Source organism: Brachionichthys hirsutus, chromosome 11 (assembly GCF_040956055.1).
Source record: "Brachionichthys hirsutus isolate HB-005 chromosome 11, CSIRO-AGI_Bhir_v1, whole genome shotgun sequence".
Classification (NCBI taxonomy): domain Eukaryota; kingdom Metazoa; phylum Chordata; class Actinopteri; order Lophiiformes; family Brachionichthyidae; genus Brachionichthys; species Brachionichthys hirsutus.
In genome coordinates, this window is record NC_090907.1 from 4,399,626 (window position 1) to 4,413,464 (window position 13,839).

The 13,839-nt window shown below is 40.7% G+C and overlaps 1 protein-coding gene across 1 annotated transcript; it reads left to right on the forward strand.

The window, feature by feature from the left end:
- The first annotated feature begins 3,134 nt into the window (after window positions 1-3,134).
- On the forward strand, window positions 3,135-13,608 carry cul3b (cullin 3b). The gene is made up of 16 exons (XM_068745156.1): window positions 3,135-3,365; window positions 4,806-5,003; window positions 6,592-6,705; window positions 7,489-7,649; window positions 8,086-8,200; window positions 8,405-8,633; window positions 8,967-9,112; window positions 9,432-9,608; window positions 9,756-9,926; window positions 10,062-10,169; window positions 10,599-10,723; window positions 11,012-11,108; window positions 11,412-11,546; window positions 11,742-11,928; window positions 12,047-12,192; window positions 12,511-13,608. Exons 1-16 carry the CDS (start codon window positions 3,303-3,305, stop codon window positions 12,640-12,642), a joined length of 2,304 nt encoding a protein of 767 aa, XP_068601257.1. The 5' UTR covers window positions 3,135-3,302; the 3' UTR covers window positions 12,643-13,608.
- The last annotated feature ends 231 nt before the right edge of the window (window positions 13,609-13,839 follow it).

The window sequence follows — 13,839 nt, forward strand, 5'->3', positions numbered from 1 at the left end:
GGTGTTTATGGGACAATTAGACAATCACTGATCAAACACTCTTTGCATATTCGTGCACCAAATGTGCATCCACCCCTTAAACAAAAGCCAATTATGACCTAAAACGTACATTTTGTCAATTTTATTTTTGACATCCTCCTCATTCATTTGCACCTTCCTCACTTTGATATATAAGTTCACTGAATTCCTTACTTAAACTTTAGATAGATAATAACCGAAGCCCTTTAAACGATCCATCTCATCTGTTAGTGTAAATGTGCCAGACTACAGCGCGTTATATGGAGTGTGTCATTGACCGTGTCATATGGATCTGCCTTATTGCGCATCTTTGCTGCCTTTTTTAGAGCTTTTAATATATAAAAATTTAAATAAACAATCTGTTTGGTATGTATGTTGTATTTGTTATTGACATAATTTGAACATCTGTTTGTTGACAATGAATGATCACCAATATGTATATTTGTGATATACCTGTGTGGAGACCTCAGATCTCATGTCATTTCACACCTATGTTAACTTATAGAAAAATGAGATAAGCACCAGTGGATATTGAGTAGATACAACAGCGTTTGTTTGTTTTTTTCATTTATCAGTGCTCTAGGAAATTGTTTTGAAGAAGGAACTAGAGATGTAGCTATCATATGACTTTTTCCTGAAAGCATCAACGGATAACAATTGCTGCATCCCAAAAAATGATCCCTCAGATTGTGCCTCATTTCAAAACCATAGAGGGGTGGGAGAGGAGAGGTTGTGTGTAACAATATGCCATATTCAGTTTTAACTTGCGTTTAAAATAGGAGAGACTGCAAAATAGATAGGAAAAGAGAAACCTGACTGATTTGATAACCTCCTGTGTGTAGGCGGAAAGGTGAGGGAGATGGACGAAAGAAAGGAGTGAACATAGTCGGATTTAAGAGATGTTTTATATCCGGCCCTTGCAAAGCTGGCATTGAATGATGCAGATGCAACCTCAAATAATCTCCTAGAACTACTTTAATTACGTCCTCTTTTGTACAACATGAGTAAGTGGAGGTGGATGAAAGCAAAAATATTGCAGCCATAGGATTACATTTTTTTCATTTTTTATTTTTTATTTTGAAAGGGTCTCAGGAGTTCTCCTGGGGAAGGTTAATTGGTTAGTATCAGTGGTTTGGTTTGTGTTTGTGCCTATGGGGGATGCATTAGAATGATTGTATGAATTTGTTTGATATGCCAACTATACCAACTATTTTTTGAAGCGAATTTTCTCAAAGGGCAAATGGAGATGTTTGGAGAACAGCTTCTCTCTTTCTCTCACATTGGTTTTCAAATTTTATTATTTCAAGCCACTCTTTCATACATAACTGCCTTTTGATTGTGCAATATGAAGTGTCTGCATCGATGAAGTTGCATAGATTCCTATATGTAAATATCCCTCTTGTTAAATCATTACATTCTGAGTTCCAAAAGGCATTTGATCAGGATGTTTCAATTAAAAAAAGAAAATAAAATGCCATGGTTTTAATTCCAAAAAGCTATTAGCTACTATCTGACCCTTTATGTTTGTTTTAGAAAGGCAGGGTAAAATGTGCCAAGCAAACATCGTCAACTTCCTGGCCTTGTTGCAAAGTGAAACCTGTCGTACCTATTGTAGTTTTTGTTCTCTATTGATGGACTGAAGTCGACAGCTGTGTCCACGTAAAACTTTCTGATACATCATGGCCAGTTTTGAAATTGGGACTCATTCAAAAAAGTATGATCTCACTCAATCTCATCACAAAACAGCAGGATTCTAATCTGTGGTATAATGTCATGGTAAACATCACGAGTGACATAATTAAGAGTGGCAAAAAGTAGAATTGCTGTAAATATCAGACTTTTAAAAGAAATTGTTTCTTGATTGTCTGTTGTTAAAACAATGAGAAGTATTTCGATTCTGTAATGTATTTAAAGCAGCTGCATCCTTTTCTTATTTTTTTTTCATGCCATTTTTGAACAATCCCAAACTTTTAGACTTTTAGACAGAGGGGATTAAAGATAATGTATTTAGGATATACATATGATATTCTGCTACAAATGAGAATCCAAACTAATATGAAATGTATTCATGATGCTTATTCTGCAGACTAAATCAAATCGTCTGGTAGTTTTTCTTTTTGGTCATGAGTGCTGGTGGTCTTGTTCCTCTTCAGATGTAGTGAATAAGGACATTTTGACAAGACAAATGGGTGAAAGTTTGATTATTTTTTTCTTTCTTGAAATAAATATGATGAAAAGCTTCTTGGTGGCTCTTCCTGAAATTGCATTACATACAGTATAGCTTCACGCTAGTCCTGAAATCCCCCTTCAGCATGAAGGTGTACCTGGAAAACAATCGGGTGACATGAAGCCACAGAAGTTGAGTCATCAGTGGCATCTCTGTTGATCCTTATGGTCTAACTCTAACCCACATATTATTGGTGCACAGCCATATTAAAGCACTGGGGACTAAAATCCATGAAACAGCGATGTCTCTCATGAAGTAAAATAATCATTCCTTGTTTGTCCAAATAGTTATTTTTCATAAGCTCTTCAAATCAACCAACAATTATGTGGGAAGGTAATGATCCCATCAAAACCCATCAACCGATATACAGTACTACCAATTCCCTTTAATGAAAGTATTCCTATTGAAATATGTGACGAGTCGAGTCAGTGTATACCTGCAAAAAGGACAACAATCACTTTAAATTAAGTTAAAACCTTGATATGAATTCCAACAAAACACGTGCACTAACAGTTGTTCCAGGAAAGTAAATAAAAATAATAAAAATAATAATGGATCCACCCTTTGATCTGGATCTAATCTAAAATTCATAAATTTTTGGTGTGAGCCTTTGCTCTCAGACCAAGTTTCACTAAAATCAAGTAGTCGCTGCATATTTGATAATTGTGTGTGGGGGGGGGGGGGGAGGTCCTTTAGAATGTTAAAGGTCGTGGGGGGGTCGGTCGGAGTCGCCCCTTTTATTCAGGCCCTCAAACGTACCGGTAGTCCTTTCTCGCCTGTCAAACGTTTCTGCCAGGTGTCATGACTACTGTTTCAATTCTCGCGAGATTTAGACTGCGCGAGCTCTGCGCAATGAGAACAGCAGGTCGTCCGCCATTGCTGTGTGAAGAACTATCGGGTTTGGCGTTTGGCTGTCAACAATAAACTTGCGGAGCCGGGACCGCGGAGCTACGAGTTCGAGTGAAAGCTCGGCGGCCGCTCCTTTAATTAGTTGTCATCCAGGTCCCTCCCTAGAGATCATTTTCATGTGAATACGGAGCCAACGGACGAGGCAGTTATGTCCAATCTCAGCAAAGGCGGCACCAAGAAGGACACCAAAATGAGGATACGGGCCTTTCCTGTGAGTGTCCGCCGCAGTAGGTGCCCTGCCCGGCCGGCAGACGGTGACTCGATCGCCGTGGTTTGGGCTACTGGCTAACAGGCTAACCAGTTGGGCACCAGATACGAGTTGCCTGACCGTAAACAAACTGCCGGGTCGAAAAGATGTGAAGTTACCCCCGCTCCTCGGCTGTTTAGGTGGCCATTCTCTTATTTTATGAGTTTAATATGAACTTTGAAGAATGACTTTATTGTCGTCCCAACTACTCAAACGTTAGTCAGCAAAGATTTGTCGACATAGAGGTTAGCCCAGGCTCCCGACACTTGTTGTCTTCATCAATGGCACTGATGTCGTGATGTCTTGGCTGCAGATTTGATTCTACGTTTCTATTTGTACGCAAACTCTACGCGAGTGCAGTTGAAGGATGCTGCCCAAAACAGATTGTAATAATAATAACCGCCTAGCCGGTATGTCTGTCCGTGGCCGGCTGTGTCTGACTGCACATCACCTGGTTCGGATACACCTGTGTGAGTACTTTCTGGTCGTGTGCTAGTGTCAGTCTCCCTGCTTCCTTGTGGTACTTTTTTGGGTGACCATTGAATGTGACCCACTTCTGTTGGCAGAGCAAGGCTGCTTGGCGTGCATGTGTCTGGGCTCATCTATTGAGAACCACACGCTGTAGGTCGTCCATTGTTTTAGGTTGTAACGATGCAACACAGTTAGTATTTCGCTCTTTAATGACGTGTTTTTCTTGGATAGTCAGTTAAACTCCAACACGAAATTTTGACAAATCAACTGCACTTTTAAACAAATAAAGCTGCTCTGGATTTCGATATGCAAATGACAGCTGGATGTTTTTTTCAGTCTTGAACTTGAACTTTTTGCCACAGTTAAAAATGTCTGATATGTGAAGCTTGAATACTTGTGATATCTACAAATAATGCAGAATTTATTATATAAACACGCTACATCCAGACATAAAGTACAAAAGCGTCAAATAAATTATATATAAATTAAATTAGTGTCATATTTTATTTGCATGATAATAGCGAGCACAATGGAACGTCCATGCAGGCGACGCTAGCTGATCATCAATTGATTCACCAGCGGCCACGTGTTATTATTCTTTTTTTAATAATATATTCATTTATTAAATACATTTTCTTCCATGCAAAAAGAATTGAATCAAATATTGGGAAGAATCTTAATGTTTGAGAGGCAGAATATTTGAGCATCTTAGAATATTAGGAGAACGTGTCGCAGAGAGAAACAAGGTTGGAATGAGAATCAAAAAAACGTGAAAAACCGGGGCCGTATGATGGAACCAAAGCTGGACGCGTTGAAATCCAGAAGACACCCAACCATAGTCTGCATCAAAAGAGTTTGTTTAGAAAGATGCTCTTCTGCTTGAAGTGTTAGTGGAAATAATCACCATCTTACTTAACTCTTTACCTTTTGTAGATGACTATGGATGAGAAGTATGTCAACAATATCTGGGACCTGTTGAAGAATGCCATCCAGGAGATTCAGAGGAAGAATAACAGCGGCCTGAGCTTTGAGGAATTGTACAGAAATGCCTACACAATGGTTCTCCACAAGCATGGAGAGAAGCTGTACACAGGCCTGAGGGAGGTCGTCACTGAACACCTAATCAACAAGGTAAGACCAGCACAGACGGCTGGCGTTTGCAAAACATCAGGCAACACAGATGTTGGCATGTCATTTCTTATATTAAACAAGTTTGTATTTCCTTGAACTCCCCTAAAATTATTTAATTTGATTGAGGGCCTTTGGGGGGGGGGGGTTATCCCCATATAATAAGAAAATTATGACGCACTAATTTTTTAAAGTTAAGTGGTAAAACATGCATTATGCTCCTATTTACTATAATGTTTATATAGTTTTAACTCTTATTTCAGGCACGCTTCTAAAAGGCTAATTGCTGCATAATTTTCTTTCATACATCTTTGCAAACAGTCCAACTCGATGGGGTTTCCTTTGAATTATGGAGCGAAATGTAAGACAAACATCATCGAAGTCGCCTGCTTGGTTCTCAATTGAATCCATCACAAGTTTTGTATTAACTCTCACATTGCTTCTTGGCCTGTGCGTCGTCCTTGCCAAACAAAGTTAATACCATCGTAAGGCTGAATGTCACATTTGAATGAATTATTATTATTTTTTCTGCAGGCTGTTTACAAAAATTGCATCTGAATGCCAACACGTTAAAAAGATTCTAAATGCTGACAAGTCAGTGAAGGATTCTCTTAAGTCACATTTTTGTTTGCGTATGATTAGTAGCAAATTAATTATGCTCGTTTTATCTGTATTGAATGTTTCTTCTCTGCTTGCAATATGCAAGCGCCCACTGAGCAATATTTCAGCAGCCTGCTGTTGAATAGCAGCCAAATGGGTTTACGGCGTAATTAAATGCACATTCTCCACTTGGCAGGATTAGTAAATGAGCTGTCAGGTAATGTTAACAAGCAACACTTCAAAGAAGAGAGGTCTAATACCAGAGTATGTTTTTATTATCTAATAATCATTCCTTTCATGGAGAGGCAGTTGTGTTTTGCATTGTGTCTGTATTCACTGTAAGACCAGCTGCTATTAAAACTTGTTTATGTGGAGATTTAAACTGTCTTTGAATAGTTATTACAATGAGTGTAAGTTAAAGATCATTTCTATTTTTGTACATTAGTCATAAAGTCAGTAAAAATTATAATGCTGTCTTGTAGGTGTCCAGTCTGGTGGACAGACAGCATTGGACATTAGAGCCACAAATCAGCACCAAGCGCCACGAGTAACCTCATAGTTTCTTCTTTTAAGTAAGCTACGTTTGCGCACAGCGCTAGGAGTTAACGTCCTGTTCAAAAGTGAGGAATGACCTCCATCCTGAAGTTTAATGTTCATTCTGGTTGTGTGTGAGAAACGTTTTGGGCATCTATAAGTCTTCATCCAGTACATGAAGAGTAGAGGTGATGATTCATCATGTCCAGGAGGAAACGAAAGGTGAGCTCGGCGCGCCCCGAAGACTGTTACTCCAGTGCTGAGTCATGCTGCAGGGTGACTGTTATCGAACTGTTTTTGTCTGACTCGTAGAGAGACGGCATTAAAAACACGGCAAAGCAAGAGGTTTATAAGATGCATGAAAGGTGTCCGCTTGGATGCAGAAGCATTTTCTTCTCATGGAAAGGTGTCTAACGCTGTAGACACTTCATGCGCTTGTGTTTGTCTCCCCCCAAAGGTAAGAGAAGATGTCCTCAATTCCCTGAACAACAATTTCCTTCAAACATTAAATCAAGCCTGGAATGACCATCAAACGGCGATGGTGATGATCAGAGACATTTTAATGTATATGGTGAGTACTTCAGGTGTGCGCTGGTAAAGGAGGAATGTCTGCTGTCGTCGTACTGTTGCCCGTGTTGATTTTAAATATTCAGAAACATTTATTGGCTGTGAAAATGAGATAAAAATCACATCCACCTTGAGCTTGATCAGTTTTCTCTCTATCTATTCCTCTGAGCTTGATGATGGATGATTCTTACAGTATCTGTTATTTTGACTTGCATGTCCAGTTCAGCCGTTAATGAGGTTTATAGCTTTAATATGATACTAAGTCGGTCTAGATTTACTTATTCTTGGGTGACTGGGAGTGATATCACGTTATTTCAATTTTCTCCTGCAACAAATGTCGCAAATATTAGCAGTTACTAGTCTGTCAATTACTTTGCTGTAACGCCGCTAGGAGCAATCCTGCCAGCCTTTAACTGTGACTGGATTAACCTGTGTGTAAACAAACTAAGCAGTCCACTCCTGCCTCATTTTCAGATCATGCTAACAGGTCCGTGCAGGCCTGAGCTCTCTGTAGAGGGATGCACTGTGGTGGTGCTAATGTTATCAGTGCCAGAAATAGTGCAGACATGCACCGTGGTTGTATTTGCCCATGTGCCAACACAGACGAGTAGAAACCTGCAACCATTTTGGAAGCATTGCATCATTTACTCATGAAGAACAAGTGCTGCAGAATAAACAATGGACAGCAGTGTTCCAGTTAGATCAATGCAGCCATACAGTGTATGGCCTTTAAAGGACTGTCTAAAATCTGGCCTTAATTCTCCCTTTTCTGTTTTCCCCCCAACAGGACCGGGTTTATGTACAGCAGAACAACGTAGAGAATGTTTACAACCTGGGTCTTATCATCTTTAGAGATCAGGTAGTTCGTTACGGCTGCATCAGAGACCACCTCCAGCAGACGCTACTGGACATGATCGCACGCGAGAGGAAGGGGGAGGTGGTAGACAGGTATCCCAAGATTCACTGATTGGACAAGCTGATGACTTGCTAGTTAATGTTTGTTTGTTTTTTAAATCGGCAGCACATCATATGTTTCTTTCATACTTATTAAAACTCTGGAGTGTGTAAAATCATTCGTTAACTGACAGGCTGCCTCCTGTGAACAGTGAGATAGCTGTGAGGGGCGTCTGCTATAATTAAGCCTGCCGAACAGGCGCTGAGTTTTAAAACTGGCTTTTGTGCACCTCGTGCTCTGTGGTATTTTCTTTTAATCAAAAGATATTTGGTTACCATAGTAATTGTGAAATTAGCATATACCGTGTATATATATATATATATATTTACTTTTTTTCTTCTGTTTTTTGTTTTTCCTTGTAACATTGAAGGGTTTTTTTGCATCACTGATTGTGCCTTCAGCATTCGGTCTGTTTCTCATCTCCACCAGGGGGGCCATTAGAAATGCCTGCCAAATGCTAATGATCCTCGGCCTGGAGGGGAGATCTGTTTATGAAGAAGACTTTGAGGCGCCGTTCTTAGAAATGTCTGCAGAATTTTTCCAGGTTCGTAAGAGAAATGCCATCATTATATTTGAATAGTTGTTGTTGTTGCTTTTTCTGGGAACTGTAAAAATAGCTGATCCTTGAAGAGTCTCTGAAATAACACAATATATTATTTATATACGCTGTAGGTAATTTCGGTCAAATAAGAATGATGACAAATGAAAAAGCAGTACCACCTTCTCAATGTTTCTTCTTTTCATTTAGATGGAGAGCCAAAAGTTCCTTGCAGAAAACAGTGCCAGCGTGTACATAAAGAAGGTTGAAGCCAGAATCAACGAGGAGATAGAGCGAGTGATGCACTGCCTGGACAAATCTACCGAGGAGCCTATTGTCAAAGTGGTTGAACGGGAGCTCATCTCCAAACACATGAAGACCATCGTGGAGATGGAGAACTCTGGCCTGGTTCACATGCTCAAAAATGGCAAGACAGACGGTAAGAACTTTGCAGTCTTGTGTTGACCGTATTGTAGGCAGTGCTCTTAATGCCATTCAAATCGGAAAAGATGAATTCCCAAACCTTAATAAACTACGTAAATATGTCTTGCAAAATATATATTTTGTTGGATCAATATTGTAGACAGTGTTTCCTTTTCTTATATCACGGTACAATAAAAGGGATGCATTATACATGATTATATTTCGATAGAGCGTTGCTACACTCGGAGGTCTTTTTGTTAACTACACACATTTTTCAGCACACAGCGAAGTCCTTTTTCCTGTTTGGTAACTGCCCTTATATTTGTGTTGGTGTGTCTGTTTCTCACAGACTTGGCGTGCATGTACAAGCTGTTCAGCCGGGTTCCCAATGGGCTGAAGACCATGTGCGAATGCATGAGCTCATACCTGCGGGAGCAAGGCAAGGCTCTCGTGTCTGAGGAGGGCGAGGGAAAGAACCCCGTAGATTACATCCAGGTAAGCTGGTGCAGTGTGATGCTGCAGGAGTGTCTTTACTTCTGAAAGGGAAGGCAGATTTAACAGCGATTGAGGCGCTTGATAGCCTCTAACCAAGCGTATTGTAGCTGAATGAGGAAAAGATCTAACCTGGTGAGACTCATTCCCTAACCTCTGGCCTTAATGGCCGCCGCTCATGGAGGGCTCGCTGATAGCGCCGCGCGGCTTCGCTGTTTAGACCGCTATGTCTTTCAAGAAGAAGCCCGATGAGAGCTATAATTGCTGCATTAATCTGCTGCTGCTGTTTCATCTCCATTCATCCTCGTCTCCTTTTCTCCAGGGTCTGCTGGACCTGAAATCGCGGTTTGATCGTTTCCTCCAGGAGTCCTTCAATAATGACCGGCTCTTCAAGCAAACCATAGCTGGCGACTTTGAGTACTTCCTTAACCTCAACTCCCGCTCGCCGGAGTACCTCTCACTCTTTATCGATGACAAGCTGAAGAAAGGAGTAAAAGGGGTGAGCCCACAAGTGGATCCATGCTCTTATTTGATACCGTAATCCGCCATGGAGCTATTTTGATTTGATGCCAAACCAAACCAAACATCACGTACTAATTATTCGTCACCATCCTTTATAACCTGCGTCGCTTTGCTCTTTGTCTAGTTGACAGAGCAGGAGGTGGAGACTATACTGGACAAAGCCATGGTGCTGTTCCGTTTCATGCAGGAGAAGGATGTGTTTGAGAGGTATTATAAGCAGCACCTCGCCCGCCGGCTGCTCACAAACAAGAGCGTCTCTGATGACTCTGAGAAGAACATGATCTCAAAGCTGAAGGTCAGTGTGGAGTGAGATGGAGTAAAAAAAAAAAAAGATGTTTTAGTCAAGAAGTATCCCAACGCCATTGTAAGGGTTTAGGCTTCATTTATCGTAACATGGAATAGCTTTCTTGCCATGGTCTTCATTGCTCAGACCGAGTGCGGCTGTCAGTTCACCTCCAAGCTGGAGGGCATGTTCCGGGACATGAGCATCTCCAACACCACCATGGATGAGTTTAGACAACATCTACAGACTACTGGGGTGAGCAGACGCTGCACAACACAACCGTCAGAAATAATGAGCCCACTTTCCTGTCCGCAATCAGCACGCGGCTGCATGGCTGCCAGTGTGTTGCATTGTTCTGGTGCATGAAAACAACTATGCATGTAACTGTGTGTACCATGGAAATGCTAATTTCACACCAGCGTCTCTGATCCGATATGTAACGCACCAAAGCAAATGTGATTCATGTTTACCAGATAGATAGTCAATATCTAAAAATTCCCTTTTTAAAGTAATCAAACCGACTTTTTTGTGACTTTGTTTTGATGCAAGAAGGTGATCCAGTTTAGATAAACAGTTTAAAGACATCATCGGTGTTGTTTGTTTTATCTGTGGAGAACCCTCTAATTGCACAAATAAGAACCAGTGTATGGAGTTGAGTCAGAGTCGTCGTGCATCTACATCCAGGTGTCACTCGGAGGAGTCGATCTCACTGTGAGAGTCCTGACCACAGGATACTGGCCGACACAATCGGCAACACGAAAGTGCAACATCCCCCCTTCGCCGCGACATGCATTTGAAGTCTTTAGACGGTGAGTCATCTGCACAGTCATGTTGCTCTTTTGATTGTTTTTCAGCCCACGGATTTCTGAAACGAGTAATTTGAAAGAGACATAAAACCACATTTTATTTTTTACATTGAAAGATAAGTGCTTTTTTTTTAGCTCCTGGCTCATTCTTAAAATGTACTTTTTCCCCCCAAGAGTATAATTATGGCGTATGTACTGCGTTGTCATTTCCTTCTCCTCGGGCCTGTTGCAGTTAGATTAACGCCGACTATTCTTCCACGTTAACCTGGACTGGCTTCTCTCTGCTTGTAGGTTTTATCTTGGCAAGCACAGCGGCAGGCAACTCACTCTGCAGCACCATATGGGTTCTGCAGATCTCAACGCCACCTTCTACGGACACATCAAAAAGGTCCATTTCGTAGTAATAACAGTTTCACAAATAATTTTGATACGACAGCTTGTGGGTTGAAAGGATTTCTGAGTATACGGTAATACAATCGTAGGTTCATAAATGGACAGTGGAAAATAAAGTTTTTTATTATCGATACTGCAGTTTATTTCTTTCCACGTTTAGACGTTCTAGGTCACTTTAAGTAATCATTTTCATCGTGTTTTAAATAATGCTTAAGGATCTTCAATGACAAGAAATGCAATTTCTTGTGGGAGGGCATTCTGAATCGTGTTTTTAGATTTGAATCTTTCAACCCAAAAGGAGGACGGGTCAGAGGTCGGAGTAGGAGGAGCCCAGGTAACCGGCTCCAACACAAGAAAGCACATCCTGCAGGTCTCGACCTTTCAAATGACCATCCTCATGCTTTTCAACAACAGAGAGAAGTCCACCTTTGAGGTACGCGGCAAACGGCCCGACACTGTTGAACAGAAAAGCTACGTTATATTACCTGCAGCAGCACAAACCCAACAGCCTGGTGATTTCTAGTGGAATCTGATAAAACATATGGCAATTCCACATTGCTGCTTTGCTCTAATTATGTCTTAGTTTTTGCATGATTAAAACCCCAGGCTTGATTTATCCTCCCTGTAGGAGATCCAACAGGAGACGGACATCCCAGAAAGGGATTTAGTGCGAGCGCTGCAGTCGCTCGCCTGTGGGAAACCCACACAGAGAGTCCTGACCAAGGAGCCCAAGTCCAAGGAAATAGAAAACGGCCATGTGTTTACCGTCAACGATCAGTTTACATCCAAACTGCACCGTGTCAAGATCCAGACAGGTCTGAAAAATCATCACGTGAACAGCTGGAAATTATAGCGTTCACCTCATCGCAGTCTAAGACTGTTTCTTTATTCTCTCTCCCTGCTTGGCTCTTATTTTCCTTTACTTCCACATAGTGGCCGCCAAACAGGGAGAGTCGGACCCGGAGAGGAAGGAGACGAGACAGAAAGTGGACGACGACAGGAAACACGAGATAGAAGCCGCCATTGTTCGCATCATGAAGTCCAGAAAGAAGATGCAGCACAATGTTCTAGTAGCAGAGGTCAGTCATCTGGCATGGTCATGTGTTTGCATCGTTTACGTGTTGACGCCATTCACTGATCCTCCTAGAGATGGATACTTATTTCATGTCCGTTCTTTCTTTTTAACGTTAGCTCATAGGACAGACTCTCAGCTCAACTTTATTTATAAACCCCTTTAAACAACCAAAGTGCTGTACATAATCATAAAAATGTAAACAATAAAATAATAATAAAGAAATGTATGAAAAGAGCAGATGATGAATGCAGAATCTGTAAAACAAGGTGGTAATGATAAAAGGAGCACTGAACTGATTTTTATTCCCCCCGTTTCTCCACAGGTCACTCAGCAGTTGCGAGCACGATTCTTCCCTAGTCCTGTAGTCATCAAGCAGCGCATTGAAGGACTCATTGAGAGGGAATATTTGGCACGAACACCAGAGGACCGCAAAGTGTACACTTACGTGGCATAAAACAATTGAAATGAACGAAAGCTTGACAGAACTCTGAGCCTTTTTTTTTGTTTTTGTTTTGTGGACTGCAATGCATTCGGATGAACTCGGAAGCTCGTTCATCCTTGATTCTGGGAAACACTGGGAAGCTTAATTTTTCTTCCATACAATGTGTTTAAAAACAAAAACGACGGAGAAGTCTTCATGCAAATTACATTTCTTCTGCTGAGAGAAATTGAGGGTTTCGTTTTGTATAAAATCTCGTGGCCTTTGGAGAGAATTGGGCTAGCCTGTTTGCCAATTAGTAATGTTGAGCATTAACGTGTTAAAGCAAGCGAGACGAGGAAAATACTGAAATTCGCTCCCCTGTTTTAAATGTTGATGTCAGTGTGTTATGTTTGTTTTTGTGACACATTGCTGGCTGTACAGGTCGACGGGATACTCTTGGCTTTTTCGTCCCAGAGGATTTTACATTTACCGACAACAAATATGGTGTTAACTGGTACAGCACTGGTGTTCATCGCAAAATACAGCTCATATAAACACAGAGAATGCTTAAACCATGTTGCAAATACGTCTTCTTTCTGGTTATTTTAATTTCTCTCATAATTGAAATGTCCCATTTCAATATTCTGGTTAGGTCTGTGCTGGTGGTTGAAGGGGTTAAGAGCTGCAGCTTCACAGCATGCTTTTATCTAATGGGTCAATCCATTCAGGCCTAATCTCTTGGATAAGACGGCGCCTCATGGTGCAAGTTTCAGAAAGGATTTTTTTTTTTTCCATTCTCGATTGCATTTTGAACAGGTGGATGAGCCTCACGCCATGTTCTAATGTGTACAAATTGTAAAATAATTATTGTACTTACTGCAAAGGTGGATTGTACAGGGCCTTGTTTTCATCATATTAAATGTAGAATAAAACATGAAGAGATGGGTTTTTCTTTTTTTTACGTTTTACACGAGAAGGCCTCTGCAAGCCTCTGAAATACTTGCCCCTAACCATAATTAAAGGTTAATATAAATGCAAAGCCACAGCCAAAAATCTGTGTTCACATGAGCATTGCTTTTAAAGTTCATTGTTAACTTCCTCAGATTTAAATGAAACTTGTTTCATTACAGAACAGTTCAAATGTTTAGGTTTTTTTTAAAACAGTCTATAACAATCTGTAGTTCAGTTCAGATTTTTCTTAGATTTATCTTCTGATATAAAATAAGTCAA